Here is a 17,448-nt window from a genome sequence, read left to right as displayed (position 1 = left end):
TGCACCGTGGCAGAGAGACCGTCGTGAGGAGAAGGAAGTGACTTTTACCGCCCTGTTTTCCATCCCACAGTCAAAGGAACACAGGCAGAAGTGTGGCCTATGGGATTCCCTGTTCTGCTTCCTGAATGTTTATAAGGGACCAGCAGTACATCTGCATTTCTGCAAAGAAATTCACTTAGAGCCAGAGCCCCAGCCAGCCAGCAGCTCCTCTGGGTGCACGTTTGGAATTCCTGCAGCTGTGTCACTTGATCACCTCTGGGCATTCTTATGCAGAATCTGCAGCTCTGGGGACCTGCTTGGCCTGCGGGTGGGCACGTGGGCATTACTCGCTGCAGTTATTACACTCAGGAGGCACACGCAGCCCATGGAGCGGGCAGCTTGGCAGGAATGGTCACCGCTCAGGGAGCCCATTGAGGCAGCCCCGTGTCAGCCGAAGAGCATGGCCTGTGGGAAGCATCCTGGACATGAGGCTGGGCTCCATCTACTCTTAGAATCAGTGGGGCAGAGCGACAGGGGGGCGTGCAGAGGTGCAACCTGCTGAGCTCTTTCCTCATCTGTACCTTGGCACTGAAAACACCAATTCCAGCTGTGAGAACTGAACAAGAAAAGGCACAGAAAGTTCCTAGCATGGATCCAGGCACACTGTCGAGGCTCAGTGATTCCTCGGTGGTTCTCCCACCTCTCCTCAACCCTGTCAAAGCCGGTTCAGCCCTGGGGGTTTCACCCTCCAGTTCCACACCCTTTGTCTTTGGTCTTCCTTCCCTGGACCTACTTTGTCTGTGGTCACCAGTACCCCCACACGCTAAATCCGCTCCCCCCTTGCTTAAGGGGCCTGTTGTTCTAGTCTCTCGGTGACATCAGATATTGCTGGCCAGCTCCATTGTGACATTGTCCCTTCCCTTGGCTCTCATAATGCCCACTGTCTCCTGCTATCCTGCCCCTGGCACCCTGGCCAGTCCTTCCCAGTCTCCCTGCAGCATCTTGCTCTGCCCGCCCCTCCCCACCCCCAAGAGGTTGGCGCTCCCCCAGATTCTGCCCTTGGCACTGTCCCTAGGGATCTGCCCCCAGCCCCCTGCTCCAGCTCCCAGTTTACATGCTGATGGCCCCAACTATCAGCCCAGACCTGTCCCCTGTCTCCAGACCCAATGACATCTCCACCCTCATGATCCATGATCATGTCAGGCTCAGCACTTCCAAACCAGAACATGGCAATGTCCCCACTTCTCTGACCCTCTCCTGAGTACCCTGTTTACAGAATGATATCTGAGCCCCCAAGACACTGGCTTCATTCCCCTGTTCCCTATATCCCCCATACATTTGATCACTCAGTTGTCCACATTTTACTTGGAGAAAAGAAACCTTTGTCAAATCTGACCCCCCCGTTCTCCATTCTTCTTGCCACTGCCCTGCGCTGGTCCTCATCATCTTTATTTCTGGTGATGACCAAAACAATGGCCTAAACCTACATCAGAATAGTATCAAAGATGAAGGTAAATCCAAATGTATCACTTGGGCTTGAAAATACACCTGAACAAGTCAGTGTACATAAAGGAGATTGTGCTTGATATGACGTAGCAGAGCAATGTGGCCTCTGAAAGATGCTAATTCCATCTCAGGATGCATTAATAGGAATATAATGTGCATAAAGAAGGAGGGGATAGTACTCTGTACTTGCTGCTGACCAGATCAGGCCTAAAGAAGTACATTGGTCAGTCCTTGAGTCTACACTCTTTAAGACACAGTGACATTGTGTGGCGTGGCCCAGGTAGGGCCCTGAAGAGGGCAGAATTAGAAATGATATTCTGTGAAGTGAGGTTGGGGGCTGGCACCAGGAGGGATGATCTGTCTGTGTCTTCAGGTCTTTAGGGCTGTCCTGGAGCAGAGGGAGCAGCATCGGTCTGCATGGTCCTAGATGACAGAGCCAGATACCAGCGGAGAGTTACAAAGAGACCATTTAGCTCAATGACCAGGAAGGACTTGGCAACAGAGAGAAGCCAGTTATGAGGGGGGTGGGCTGCCATCCATGAGGCACACAGCAAAGTGGGGGTAACCAGTGGCTGAGATGGTATAAGACGGCATCTGTTCCACCCCAGATCCAGTTGGAGGTTTTGCGATTCTATCTGGAAAAGGCCCCAGGGAAAAGGAAAGCCCGTGAGAATATAGGCAGGGCCTGTGGGGAACAAGAGCTGGGACAGGAGCAGCCAGCCACGGGCCCGGGGCTCCATCTAACCAGCCACTGTCTCTTGCTCCCCGCAGACAGCAGGGAGGTGAAGGTGGGAGAGTACAACGCAGTGGCCGACACACTGGAGATCATCAATGACACTATCAGGTTCCAAGGTAAGGCAGGGGGCCTTCTCGTGGGAGGGGGTCTGCTCAGTGGCTCTGAAGCCCAGATATTGTGTGCCGGTTGGGGACAAGCTCAGAGTCCTTGGCTTCCTGGGGAAGAGGGATCCTCCTTTCCTCTCAACACATTGATTCCCTCACAGGGTCCCCATCACTCACATGGGAGCTGGCTTCCAGCTCCTGGGGTGGGTCCCTGGAATTTGCATGGGGTGCTGTCTCTCACCCAGGCATCTTCATTTAAACCAGTCCATGTACCAGGAAGAATCTTGTTTAAATGTGACCTGGCTTCATTTAGCTCTGTCTCGTCCTTTGGAGAACGATTTGGTTGGGTTAGAAATAAGGCCTATCCACCTGCTGGTCTTGCTGAAGACCATTCTCTCCTCTTCTGCTAAAGAACTCTTCCTCAGCTTCTAGAACCAGATCGAATGACACCTCATCTGTGCAGTCTTCCCTGATTGCCCCCAGTTGAGCTAATGGCTCCCTTCTCTTGGCTTTCACAGTGTTTGACTCTGCCTTCCCATAGTCACTGTCTTTTGCATGGAAATTTCTAAGTTGTTAGACCATGAGCTCCCTGACTAGATCCTATCTGACTTTTAACTCCTAATACCAGCCAGGCTCTGACACATGTTGAAGGTCCATATTTGATTAAAACAACAACAACAACAACTAAACAGGTGATTGATCAAGTGAAGGGATGACTGGGTAGGTGAATAAATGGATGAACAGGTGAGCATATGAGTCAATAAAGTAGTGGGTGGGTGGATGGATGGACAGGTGGATGGATGTGTGGGGAGTAGGTGGGCTTAACCAGGCTTAATTCGCTTAAGTCCATTCTGCCCTCAACAGCCAAAATACCCTGGCCACTGTGCTATGCTGAAGATTCCTCACCTCTGCTCAGAGCACTACCTGGTTCTGTTGTTCAGCAGAGGGCCCCACTCCATGGTATCATCTCAAGACCTTCCTGAAGGGACTCCTCCCCATTTCTCGGCCTCTTCTTTCCGATCTTCCCAACCAAACTGCTTATAGTTCCTCAAATATGCCAGGACACCACCGTGCCTTTGCCCCTGCTGGGTCCTCTGCCCAGAATGCCTTTTCTTCCTTCTCTTCCTTGTGGGCAGCCACCTTATTCATCTTCTGATGACCAGCTCTCCCTTCTGTAGCCTTTCCTGACTCCATCAGGGAAAATTGCACTCTTCTCTCTGCTTCATGTTCAGGCGTCTCTGTGCCTGATGGACCACTATCCTTTGGAGGCAGTTTGCAGAATGGTTAGAGCACAGGACTCAGGCAGGTCTGGGTTCAAATCCTGCAAGCTTTGCCACGTACTAGCTATAAAAGTCACTTAACACCTAGAAAACTGTTGCTTCTATGTAAAATGGGAATAAACATCTCTATGTGTGACGCTGTTGGATGGATCAAAGGAGAAAATCTCTGTAAGGCGCTTAGCCCATCATAAGCATTCAGTAAATATGCTTGCTTATTGCTGCCTTTTTCTTTTTACGTAGCTAGTCTATAAGTTCCTTGAGTACAGGGACTGTATCTTGATTGGCTCTGGATCACTGGTGCCAGTGCTGGGCCCAACAGGTAGAAAGTGATAATTAATGATGATTGGTCATCATTAATGATGATGAGTGAAGGTATAATGGTGGATGAAGGAATAGTGAAAAATTGGTGAATAGTGAGTGAATGGATTGAGTGAAGAGCAAGAAAGAAAACTCCGGGCTGCTGCTACTGACATTCCTGACAAGTCATTACCAAGTAGCTTCCATAATATCTCAGTCAAGGTGTCATTTTGCAGGGAGGAAAGGTAGAGTAAGGAAGAAGAGATGTTGTCAGTTTCCTGATGTTGCTTCTACATGAAGGACTAGTGGTCATAATCATCATGTAACTGGTCCAAACCTCAGCCCTTTTCTCAATGCCCAGAGAGGGACTTGTTCCCAGCCAAGAACCAAGGGCACCCCCAGGATGGCTCCAAGGTTTGGGAACAAGAAGCTGCCTGAGCCAGCCTAATGCAGCCAGAGGCTCACTTGGGAGTAGCAGGAGGGAAACAGAAGAATGGGCCAAGAAGTATTCAGATGTAGAGCTTTCACTTCTGGAAGCAAGAAGTGATGTTACTTCATCCATCTTGTGTCTGCTTTTGCCCTGACTTTTGGAAGCCACTCCTTAAAAATGTTCCTTTACATGGAATTGCTTAAAGCTTTACATTAACCATGCCAGCAGGTTCCTAGCTGTTTTCGAACCTGGCAACTTCCCTAGACTACTTAGATGGTTCTAACTCTTTTTATCCACTGAATGTTTCCAAACATATTTGAACCTGCTAACAGAGTTTTTTAAACACAGATGTTCAGGGGAGATCTCAATCCCTGCTGCCACACCTGCCCATCCTCTGCTCATCTCCTGGGAACAGCAGGGTAACCATGGCTGGTACCCATGGCATGGCCATGGTGGGACCATCATGACCCCTGGTGGGGCTCCCTGGGCTCCCTGCTTTCCCCACCAGAGGGAAAAGTCCCAGTGTTTCACAGTTCTGCAGCAGAGGCCTGACTTGAAATAGCAGCTAAGAAAAAAGGGATTTGTAAGAAGTGGGGCGGAGTCGGACAGGGTCCCTGCACCGCTCCTCCCAAGCCAGCCTGTATCCAGTCGGTTTTGCCAGTGACCACAAAGATGAGTCTTCTCATCTTTGGCCTCAGGGCTCCTCTAGGTTCCTGGTGCCCTTGGAGAATGAGCAGGGACAGCTCTGCAGTCACACAGAGGAATGGAATCCCACAGGTCTGGTCCAGTCCTGGCACAGCAGGGAGGGCAAAGCATGCCAGTAGCTTCTGCCTCCCACAGTGAGTGAGACTTATGAAAATGGAAAACCAGGAAAAGCTTTTACAACATAATGACCTTGAGGCAGGAAACCCATGCCCAGAGACATACATGTCTCCATGGGACTGACAGGCGAGCTGTCTGCCCTGTTGAGGGTGATCATTATCATGTCTCAGAGCAGAGAGCCCAAGCCAGGTTCCTCACCCCCGGTGGCACCCAGTCGTACCCACTCACAGCATCCAGCCCTGTGCCTTCCGAGCTGCCATTACCTTTAGGGACAAATGGGGATGGTTTTTCAACAGGGTAATTAGACCAAATCAAATTCTAGTCTTTTAATGGCTATTAAATGCATCACAAATTCCTTATTGATTCTATTTAGAGAAAGAAATAAGTCCTAGCTAGGGCTCCCTGCCAGTAGACTGGCCAACCACTGGAGCCCTCTCGCCCAGTAGATGTGTCCTGCACAGAGGTTATGCACAGGTGCCAGATGGCAAGACACTCAGGCAAAGATGTTCTCAAGGGCTGACTGTGCCCTGGGCTTGGCTCATGTCTGTTCCTTGGCCTTTTAGGATCCGAACCACCAAAAGACAAGACCATCATCCTGGAGCAGCTCCGAAAGATCTCCCTACCCCTCTACAGCATCCTCTCTGCCCTCACCATCCTGGGGATGATCATGGCCAGCGCTTTCCTCTTCTTCAACATCAAGAATCGGAATCAGAAGTAAGCCGTTCACTCCCTCCTCTTGGACTGATGCTTTCTGGATTGACAAACCTCATGGATAAAGTGTAGGGGCGTCACATGACAGATATACCAGGGCACAGAAGAAGTTCTCAGGGTGGCTTTCTAAAGTGTTTGTTCAGTCACTAGGATGTTATTAGTTGTTCCATGTGCATGTGTGCACACTGATACACACACACACACACACACACACACACACCATGCTGGTTGCACAGGAGGGCTGGGTTAAATCAACTCTGAGTCCATAGGCCTCCTCGGAGCTTTGGCTATGCTCCTGCACTTTGAACCAGTCCAGGAGGAAAAATACAGAAGGGAGAATTTGCCCAAACCCCCCATTACCCCGCCCCCAGCATCTTGGGGAAGCATTGCCCGAGGCAATCACTGAGTTTACTAAGGGGCGCTCCCCCTCCGTACAGTACTTTACCATCTGAGAAGCTTCTCCCTCATGTCACTCTCACTAGCCCCTCAGATAAGTCCCCAGATCACAGACGAGAATCCAGAAGCCCAGTGACAGAGGGAGGGCCACTGTCAGCCACACCTGTCCCCTGCGTTTCTGGCTTTGGTTTCTTCTCTGCCACACATGTTCTTCACTCTTTGGAAGAGAGCAGCTCACTCACTGAGTTATTCTGGTCGGCCGTGGGTAGAACAGGCCACCACCCAAGTGTTGGTGTTCACCAAGCATGGCCAGCTTCTGTGGTTTCCATAGCAAATCCCTGATCCCAGCTCCCTGTGTTGTTGGGGAGCCGCTGAGCAGGGGCTCAGAGTGGGGGCCACCAGGGGCACAGCCTCAGTGACATGGAGCCCAGAAGCCCCAGGCTGTGTGACCTTCCCGGCTGCCAGGAGCAAGCCTGATTCCACAGAGAACCGGGTTTGTTGCTGTTGTTTTCTATCTCCTTGCATCCAAAGGAAGAATTTCAAGGCTCTATATTTTGTTGTTATTGTTTTTGGTTTTTATTAAGTCAAACCTATTTCCTGAAGACCAAAAAGACTTGTGTTCACTGTTATTTTATTTTCTGTACATCAATAACACATATGCCACCGAAGAAGAAGAAGAAGAAGAAGAAGAAGAAGAAGAAGAAGAAGAAGAAGAAGAAGAAGAAGAAGAAGAAAGAAGAAGAAAGAAGAAGAAGAAGAAGAAGAAGAAGAAGAAGAAGAAGAAGAAGAAGAAGAAGAAGAAGAAAGAAAAAGAAGATAACTTTGTCTACTCTGTACAAACTTTAACTGATGACCATACCCATTAGTATTTGGCACAAGGCCTGGGCACATAATCAGCTCTCAATTAATAATCAGACTCCCTTTCTACAAGCTTCCAAAATACCTACCTTAACAACAAGCTGTCCCTATCATAACACTAAACTCCTTTAATTCTTTCACTGCCCCGTTTTGGCCTCCTGTGGAAAATGACAGTTACTCTCTCCAGTAGGCTGGCATCTCTGAATTTTTTACTGGCCTTGCACATTAAAAAATCTGAAAGAGAGATGCCTGGGTGGCTCAGTGGTGAAGGGTCTGCCTTGGGCTCAGGGTGTGATCCTAGGGTCCTGGGATCAAGTCCCACATTGGGGTCTCCATAGGGAGCCTGCTTCTCCCTCTGCCTGTGTCTCTGCCTCTCTCTCTGTGTCTCTCATGAATAAATAAAATCTTTAAATAAATAAATAACTAAAAATCTGAAAGACATAAGAATAAATGTCACAGGAGTTCCAAGTTCCCCTCACTTTTATGTCCCTGCATGGTACCTATCTGTTAAGGTCCTTTTACTCCAGGTAATCAGCCCTACTTCTGGCCTCTCCCTGCCCCGGCTTCCTGTGGTAATAAGGATGAAGGGGCCTTTCTAGTCCATGGTTTGCAAAAGGACCCCTAGGAATCCAGTGTCACATCAACTTCACACACACCCTGGGCAGTGTGATCTGTGCTCCCGCTTTACTTATGAGGAGACTCAGCCAGGCTGAGTGGCCCTGCCAAGGGGGCACCTCTGTACAGTGGCCCCACCCAATGTCCCAACTCTGAAGCCTCATGTGATCCATAATTTGCATCAGGCTTCTTGTCTCTCTCCCAATTGGACCATTGCATTTTTTCTTAAATGTGAAAGGATTCAGAGAATGGCAGAGTGCAAAAAAAAAAAAAAAAAAAAAAAAAAAATGGGCAACAACTGACCCTAATTACAACCTGCAAAAGAGCACCTGGACCAGAGGGCACCTGAAAACCCAAGACAGACTGAGTGGATGGTGCTGGGGTAGCCAGGCACTTCTGAGGGGGAGTTCCAGCTGGCTGTTGGTCTGACCCAGGCCTGGCTTGCTAGGCAGCTGGGAGCCAAAGCAGAATTCCTGTAGGAGGTGAGAGACAAGCATACTTCCAAGTCTGGGAGTATAAAGAATGTCCCCAACAGTAGCCTAGTAAAGATAGGGGCAGGGGTGAGGATAGAGACTCCATTGTCCATTTTATCACCTAATGCCTAGGTGAAGCATTCTTATCCACATGTGTGACCCCTTTGTGCATAAGACTGGGTGAGCTTCAGATGACCAAAGTGAATGCTCACGTACCACCTGGCAACCATACTTCCTGAGCAGCCCTGAATGCTCACCTCTAGACCTCCTAGGCCTGGCCCCCGCGACAAGATAGAGGGTGGTATGGCCTTCTTCCCCTCATCTCCTTCTTCCCGGAAGGCTGCTGAATTAAAATGTAGAATTCTCTAGACTTAGCATATATCTTCCCAGCCCCAGAGGGGAAAACAAAACAAAACAAAACCTGTTGACTTAATGTTTCTGTGCAAACTGAAAATGAATGGTTGAAGAAGCTTGGTGTTACAAGCTGCCCCTAGAGAAGTTACAGGCAAACTTGACGGAGGAAAAATCCACCAGTAGAATTAGACAGCATCCGGGGTCCTTCAGTGAGAGGGAAGCGGCCCCACAGCAGGTGCACAGCCTGGGGTGGCGGCAGGGGTGGGAAGTAGGAGGAAGCCAGGTTTGCATTTCTCACTCCTCTAACCGTGGCAACACTCAACACCTAGTAGGCATTCAGGAAATGTTTGCTGGAGGAATAAGGACCTGCACAGTTCTGTTGACTGGAGTCTTTCTCTTGGCAGGCTGATAAAGATGTCCAGTCCCTATATGAACAACCTCATTATCCTTGGAGGGATGCTCTCCTATGCATCGATATTTCTCTTTGGCCTTGATGGATCCTTTGTGTCTGAAAAGACCTTCGAAACACTTTGCACTGTAAGTCATTCTGCATGTTCCAGGGGGATGGGATATCAGGTTTTCTTGGTTTTCCATCCTCCAAAACACAGATACAAACCCAAAAACAAAAATACGTGAACAGGCAAAAGACAACTCATTCAGCTGTTGGTGCAGTTTCAACCGGGCAGTATGTTGTTGCTTTCAGACCAGAATGGACTTCAGTGTTGCCTACAGAATTAAGATCAAGGATTTATCAAGCCACCGCTAGAAAAAAGCCCCCGAAGAGATGACCAGATAGTCTATAAAAGGGAGGGAGGAAAACCACCACCCAGAAAAGGATCTACACCTGGCGTCAGGGTCAGGGCCATGTAAGAAGGAAGAAGTCTGCCCATGTATCTCAAGAACTGTTAACAGAATATAATGAGAGGTGTCTGTGCGTATGACTTTGAGTCATGTAGAAAAAATCAGAGCCACTATTTTCTATTTAAGCAGTGTTTCTCAACCCATTTTTTTCCTTATTGCTCTTCTAAGAAGCCTTTTTAGACTTGTTTATAATTATCCCCTCATAAAAATTTAATACCAAAGATATACTATATGTTTGTTTATATACTATATGTATATCTATAGTTTATACATGAAAGAGTAGTATTTTCACATTTAAAAAGCAATGTTTGCAGAACGCATGGGTGGCTCAGTTGTGGAGTGTCTGCCTTTGGCTTAGGGCATGATCCCGGGGTCCTAGGATCAAGTGCCACATCGGGATCCCTGTGGGGAGCCTGCTTCTCCCTCTGCCTATGTCTCTGCATCTCTCTCTGTTTCTCATGAATAAATAAATAAATAAATAAATAAATAAATAAATAAATAAATAATCTTTAAAAAATGAAATAAAAATAAAAATACAAACCAAATTTGCCCCTTGGGAACTAGATCACCCCCATTGAGAATGCATGTGCTTAAGGAAACCCAAGACAGTGTAATTTATTTAGTATATCTTAGAAATCCTATTTTGAAAATTAATGACCATGTTTTAAATATTTGTTGCCTCTTTGGTGGTGTTGGTGGCGGTTTTTTTCTACAAGAGAAAAAAATGCATTAGCAATTAACAGTGGTGTAGAACTAACTCTCAGTTGACAGTATCATCGGCTCACTATTTAAAATGAGAATGAGCAGTTGGGATTTATTTCTGGACTTTGACTACTTCTGATCTCTCAAAACTGGGTTAGCCATTTGGGTCTCTGTATTGTCCCAAACGCAGTAACTCATCCAATTCCTGGCCTGGAGGACCAAAGCTAGAAGGGATGGCCAAAGGATCCATGTCGGCTAGATTGATAAAAAGCGACTCTTTTGTTGTTACTGTTTTCTTATAAGGTATTAAGAGCAATGTAGACCCTTTTTTGCACAGCAGTCCCTTTTGGATTATACTTGCTGCTCTGAAGTCTCAGTGTCGCCCACTACTGGACATTTATGGATTGCAAACTGGCAGGGAGGGGTAAACAGAGCGGAGGACCTCTTCCAGGTGCTGCAGGTCAGCACCCACACCTTGGACTGTCAAGACTGCATCCGATCCCCATGCTCTGAGACAGCATGGAAAGAGGGGAAGCCCCCTGAGTCCTGCAGTTGATTAGATTGGACTGACTCTCACCTGGCATCAAGAAATTGTTAATATTACCAGTAATTGGATGTGAATTGCCTAGCGAGTGAGATGCCTACAGAACACTTACTTTGTCCAAAGGGTTCCATGTGAGAAGTGTGTGGTCAAGTCCCTGATACCCTGGAGGACAGGGAACTTTCAGAGAAGCACCATGAGCTGCTCAAATGTCCCTGTGGGTATGGTTTAGCTGTTTGTCACCTCAGGAGTATGACCCTTTGGCACAAGGATGATGACCATGGCTTGTGGGAGTCTTGCTCCTCTGAGGGATGCTGTGAAGACCTTTAGGTCCCCCACATTTAATTCCCCTCCATTTGTGCTCAGCAGGTCTTTTGACTTTTGTGCCCTTGCACTTTCATGGATGCCAAGTGTGTCCAAGGTCAGCTTTCCTGGGCAGAGGTGAGGCCACAGTAAGGGGCTGCTTCTGAATACTCAGAAGAAACTAAGTGAGGAGAGTGGGGATTTCCTTCTCCCCTCTGCACCTGAGGACACTCCCCCCCCATGTTTGAAGAGACGGTGATTACAGCAATAACGAAAACTGTATCAGGAGCTAGTCTGGTGACTTGCATTTTTATATAGCTTCGATATCTCAGTGGAAGCCCAGAGAGCTGAGGGGCCCACCTTGGTCTCCCAGCCAAGAACCAGGGAGTGGAGTTCCACCCTGGCCACTCCCAGGGCCCCTCTGCCTGGCTCGGTCACCTGCTGCCTGCCACCTGAGACTGCATCCCCTGGCCCAAGTTTGAGTCTTTGGTGCAGAGAGAGTCTCTTCCTCCCAGAAAGAAGCTCCTGACATCTTACCCTGCCCAGGATCCAAAGGCTGTTACTGCATAGGTGCTTTCTTGACTTTGACCTGAATCCTGCAAACAGCGTGACGCAAGCTAGGGAGCAAAGAAAAAGGGACATCCCCCACATCCGGGTTTTTTTCTTTTAATGAAGCCTGACATTCTGTTCTGGGAGTCGCACTCATTTGTGTGAGGGGAAGGTTGTCCTGGGAAGCCTGGCACGGCGGTATGAATAAATCATAAAGCGCTTTACAAATCAGCATTAGCTCCGAACATGAGGGCTCGGAAGATGTTAGGCCCCAGTTCTCACCATCCCTGAGGATTCATTTATTTGCAGTCAGGGCTGTTTCAGAGGCTCTGTAAAGGGGAACCCACATTCATGACTGTGGGGAAGAGGCATAGATTAACTACTCTGGACTGAATTGGGTCAGCACAAATGTGCACATGGGTGAGGCCTGGGGTCACCTATTTAATAATTCCCGATACCGCTCAGGAAGGGGGATTGAAAGCTCTTGAATTGAGAGCCTAAATACCAGTCCCCAGTGAGTGCAATATGAGTTGTGCTCCACCTGCTATTCCAGAGGGGTTGGCTCCTTTATTTTACCTGGTACCTCGGATTCTGTTTACTCTGGGCCAAACAGGCTGCTCACCGGTAAACACCCCCTGAACTGGGAGAAGGAAGTAGAAGCAGGGCCAGGTAGTTCAGTGAACACAGATCTTAAGCCCCCTGGGTGTGACTCCCACCGCCTGCATGAACTGGCCCCTGACCGTGGCCGGTGACTTAGCCTCTCTTGGCCTTAGTTTCACCATCTGCAAAATGAGCTTAACAAATCCCCGTGCACAATGGTGGTGTGGGCTGAATGAGATGATTGCAATGAGGTGCCTGGAGCACCAGGGACAGCAGGTGGGCCCCTCTCTCCCTGTCACAGTTACAGTCCTGGTGTCCTGCTCTGTGTTCTAGAGGAAATTTTCACAGGACAAAGGACAAGGCATATGGAAGTCATTGTTCAGTCCTTCCTGCTGCTAGGTGAATGCTCAATCTTTTTTCTTTTCATTTTCAATATGGAAACTAAACACAGTGATAAACCGTGAACACTACCTCAGGAAGAAACCAATGACAATCATGAGATTATGCCTCTCTAGGGGCTGTGCCTCGGCTCATGAGGGCCATTATAACTTGGACGGGGGTGAGGGGGTTGCATGTGTGAGCATGCATTTCCACGCATGAGTGCACACACACACACACACACACACACACAGAGCAACTGCGAGGGAAGCAGTTATACTTAGTTCCCATCCCTGCCCCCACACACACACGCTCCCTCTGACCCTTTCAGGAATCTTCCCTGCCTGGTTTCAGCAAGTCTTGCAAACAGCTCCAGCTACACTCTGCTATCTCCCTGGACACTGTGTGGGTAGTGGAATCACCATAGCAACATGGCCCCTATGGGCAGGGAGCTGCCTATGAGGACAGTGCTGGGCTGGGCCAGAACCCCCATGCCAGGGGGTGTGGGAGGGCCGGCTCAAAACTTACTCGCTGACCTGGCTCAGGAATCCCAGCCAGAGTGGGAGCAAGATGGGTGAGGAAGAGGAAAGGTGCTTGTCTTCCTTGTGGAATCTTAAGCAGAACCCCCCGCATGAGCGTGGAGCATGGAGCATGAGAAGGGGCTCTGCAGTGAAGGCGAGACCCAGATGGGCCTCAGATCCCAACCAAGTTCTCAGGAGCTTCGAGGGCTCTCAGAGCATCCCTAAGGGTGGAGGTGGTCAGCAGCACCATGTTCACTCCCCAGGCCTGTGCCCTCCCAAAACTCAGTACTATCCACTTGCTGGCCGGTGCAGACGTCCCTTCAGATCCCCACACCCCCCTGACAAGGCAAGGTTCTCTGTCCCTTGTGACACAAGAGAAAACCAAAACTCTGTTGCCCATGGCTGGGTGGCAGGGCTGAAGTTTGGAACTTAGATCCATTGGACTACGGAAGTGCCTAAGATACTGCATTCTTAGACAAATATATATATTTGTTGTTAACTAGTTCATACCAGAGAAACAGATCCACCAAATTTGTAGGGAAATGTGGTCAACATTTATCTCAACCTCTAAAATTTGTCCATTTGGATTTTTTAAACTTGGGATATTATTTACGTACCAGAAAGTTCACCCTTCTAAGGTGTATAATTCGGTGGTATTTATTCACTCAGATTTGATACGTCCCCAATGCTTGTCCCCAAACATTTCAGATACCCAGCATATAAGAGAATTACAGTTTGAACACTGCTTATGTTCAAATCCCAACTACGCTATTTCCCAGCTGTGTGACTTTAGTTTACTTAATGCCTCTGAACTTTAGTTTACTTCTCTGTAAAATGGGCCTAAAAATAGGATCATAAGGATTCAACGGCATAGTGTATGCAGAGCATTTAGTGCCTGCCTCACACTAGGGTTCAATAAATGTTAGCCATTATCTTTATGAATGATGGGATTGTGTCTGGATCGTGGTGTTCCCTGAGAATACTGCTGAGAGAGACACTGATAAAGCACAGCAGATTTAGGATAAAGAGGAGCCTGCAAAAGTGGTGTTGGTGCTGGTTGATTGAACGGAGATCCGTCCATGGAGACTTCTGGCCTCACATGGCCTTGCTCTGCTAGAACTGGGGCGGGCACAGACTCAGGCCCTGTCTAAGTCAAAGCCAAGCTGCTGTACCTCTGCTGCGTTCAGAGCCAAAAGGGGCCTCGGGCGGCCAGGCAAGGTAAGAAAGAAGCAGATGAGAGTCCCCAGGCATAGGCATGTGATGGGAGAGCTAGGAGAAGCCGGTTCAGCCTGGGGCCACTCTCAAGGCAGCTCAGAGGATCATGGCTTAGCTGTAGATCTCCTGCTGCCTCTACTTGCTGACAATCCTGATTCCTTCTCTTTAAAAAAAAAAAAAAAAAAAAAAAAACTTTTTATTAAAGTATGCACACACTCCCACACACATAAGTGTATATAGCTCAGTGAATTTTCACAGACCAAACTCAGCTGTGAATCCATGATCTCGATCAAGAAACAGCTCACCGCTAGCATCCTGAAAGTCCTTCCCTTCCTGTGGCGATCTATGCCCCTCACTCCCTTGGGGGTAACCACCAGCCTGTCTTCTGCCTGCATCCATAGTGCCATGAGCATTTAAATCAGCTAAGGATCTTGTGAATGCAGATTCTGACTCAGGAGCTCTGGGGTGCACCTGAGAGGCCTCATCTCTAACAAGCTCCCAGACCACACCTAGAGTAGTACAAAGGTCAAGGTTAGAACTCTGCTTTATTTTTGTGTTTGTCTCTTGGAGACTGGTCATGGAAGAGAAATGTAAGCATCAGAAATCTTGGATCTTAAAAAAATAAAAATAAAAATAAAAAGAAATCTTGGCTCTTGAGGATCAGCTAGGGGCATAAGGGGGCTTCTGTTCTCACACACACACACACACACACACACACACACCCTCCCCATGGAATCTCTGGAAGCAGAGCAGCCTCATCATAGGAGGCAAGGTTGGATTCTGGGTCCTGGAGCATGCTCTCAGCCATCCACGCTGCTCATAAGAGGTGTATGGATGATCTCAGGATGGGCAGTGGCTGGGAAGGGTGGGGTGGTGGGGGCGCAGGCACTGGATTGAGGGGCAGGATGTGCTCTTCTAGCCCTTCTGGGATGCTAGGATTTTCTGACTCTGACTCAAAAGGCAAAGGCTATCTGGGAACACCCACCTGGCCTCCCAGTAAACTCAAGTCTAGGAAGAATTAGTGATGTTTTGATTCAAAAGGCCATACATGTCTGTGATATTTATTGTTTGCTTGGGGATTTCTTTTTGAGGCAGTTGAAAGATAACCTGATACAATAATGTGGGGAGGGGGTTGCCTCAGCATGCAATCCTGTGTTTTGTGGCTGGCCATAGCGCGCTTTGTGATTTCCGAAGGTGGCTGGAAGGCTGGGCCAGGGGATGCCCAGGGTGTCTAATGGTGGCCTTGCCTGGCAGGTGCAGACCAGCAGAAGGAGGCAGCCGTGGGGACTAGAACTGAGCTGACAAGGTCTGTTGGAGCCAACCGGAGTCTTGGAAAGGCTGCAGCTCCCCTCTTACAACGGTGGCCTCCCCACCCCATCTCCATCCTGAGCCGGATCCTTCAGTTGTGAAGGGTTGCCTCTGGCTTCCAGGAGGAGGCTAAGAAGGGCACCAGAGGCTCCCCAGATCTCCAGCAGATGATGTGCTCTCATCCCTCACACTCTCCTGTGGGCCTCTCCAGGCCCTAGCTCTGGTCCTAGAAGTCACTCATTCACGTGATAACATTTCCCAGGTACTTACTCTGAGCACAGTAAGGACTGCATAGATCGCTGCCCTCAGGGAGCTGGCACTGTAGACGGGAAGATGTAGGTAAAGAATAACTACCATTCATGGGGCTCAGTAATTGAGCATCTGCCTTTGGCTCAGGTCATGATCCGGCGGTCCTAGGATCAAGTCCCTCATCAGGCTTCCTCCAGGGAGCCTGCTTCTCCCTCTGCCTATGCTTCTGCCTCTGTGTGCCTTTCATGAATACATAAATAAAATCTTAAAAAAAAAAAAAAAAGAATAACTACCATTCAGGATGCTGTATGTCTCAAGGGAGACAGGCCTGGGGGAGGGAGGGAGGGCCAAAAGTGAGGAGACTGATCAGGGAAGACTTTATGTAGGGGACCCCTTGAAATGAGCAACAGTAATTTCTGGAAGTCCTAGAAGATGCCTCTTACTTGCCTGCAAGTTTCATAGCAGCTGCAGACACTGTAGCGCATCCACTCTGCCCTTCTCTTGGCCCAGCACCCGCTCATCTGCATCCTTGGTCCCCAGAGCCACGGGGAGGCGCCCCACTCAGCCCACGCACCCCCCCCCCCCATGCTGTCACCACCCATCTCGAAAACATCATGCATCCAGAATATTCGCTGGCCTCTCATGGCCAAGGCACCTGCTCGGGTCATGGAGAGAAGGGGAAGAAAGACCTCTCCCCTCACTCTGCATCCTGTCACCTGAGCAAGGGCCACCAAGTGTACATTTTGTGCACTCTACAAGGGTATTGATATCAGGGTCAGTGGGGGCTGGATTTCATCCTGTGAAGTGCTCAGTTCTTCAGCTGGGAGGGCTTTCAGGAGGGGGTTCAAAAAAGTCCCCTGAGGGGATGCTTCTCAGAAATTCCTCCTCCCAGCAAGCCAGGAGGAATGCCTGGAGGCTTTCCTGGTGGTGGAGCTCCTCCCTCTGGTGGTGCCTCCTTTGGGCCTACCATTGAAGAGGTTGATTAAGCCAACCTGATGACAGGTCTAGCATTGTTCCACACATTTGAAGGGCCCAAATTTGTAGTAAATTCCATGGCAGTTTTAAAGTCAAGCTGCTATAGTAAATATACTGGGCATTGTTGATACTTGAATATGGAATATGTGCACAAGGAAAGGAAATAAACATTGCACTTTATAAGCACTGTATTGTTAAGTGGAAAATGCAATGTCTTAAATAAAACTGTATTTAAAATTGACAAAAAAAAAAAAAAAAAAGGAAAAAGAAAAAAATTCCTTCTCCCAAAAGGAAAGGCTTTAAGTGGTTTGCCCCAAGGCTGCTAAGACATCCCCGTGGGTCCCAGAGTGGCCCTGTGTCCAGCCTCTCCCGTGGCCCTCTGAATTGTACCTACCCTCCCCTAGAAAGGTTTTGCTGTACTCCAAACCCTTGAGGGTATTTTCTGTTCAGATCTTGCTTAAAGGAACCTGGGCAAGACAGGGTCTTCTGGAGCAGTGTATAGCCTCCCCAGAGGCTTAGAACCTCAGGACGCACACCAAATCTCACCCCCTGCCCCAGGAAGATGTACATAGCAGAGGCTTGGGTCTTGCTTTTGGACAGTCTGGGTCTTCTTTTCCTGCCTTCTCGCCATTGATTGCCTGGGGTGAATGGTCAGAATGAAACCAAAGGTTCTAAAAAAAAAAAA

The 17,448-nt window shown here is 48.7% G+C and overlaps 1 protein-coding gene across 2 annotated transcripts in view; it reads left to right on the top strand.

The window, feature by feature from the left end:
- The window catches only part of GABBR2 (gamma-aminobutyric acid type B receptor subunit 2), a 348,748-nt gene that overhangs the window by 259,950 nt on the left and 71,350 nt on the right, over positions 1-17,448 (top strand). For both annotated transcript variants that reach the window (XR_005367035.1, XM_038552916.1), the window contains exons 9-11: positions 2,257-2,337; positions 5,718-5,868; positions 8,966-9,098. Coding sequence is in view for 1 of the 2 variants with exons in the window: in XM_038552916.1 (XP_038408844.1) it covers positions 2,257-2,337; positions 5,718-5,868; positions 8,966-9,098 (365 nt within the window). In the remaining variant the exon portion in view is untranslated. The remainder of the gene's footprint in view (positions 1-2,256; positions 2,338-5,717; positions 5,869-8,965; positions 9,099-17,448) is intronic.

Source organism: Canis lupus, chromosome 11 (assembly GCF_011100685.1).
Source record: "Canis lupus familiaris isolate Mischka breed German Shepherd chromosome 11, alternate assembly UU_Cfam_GSD_1.0, whole genome shotgun sequence".
NCBI lineage: Eukaryota > Metazoa > Chordata > Mammalia > Carnivora > Canidae > Canis > Canis lupus.
Note: the sequence above shows the minus strand (reverse complement) of the source record. Positions and strands in the feature narration are given on the sequence as shown.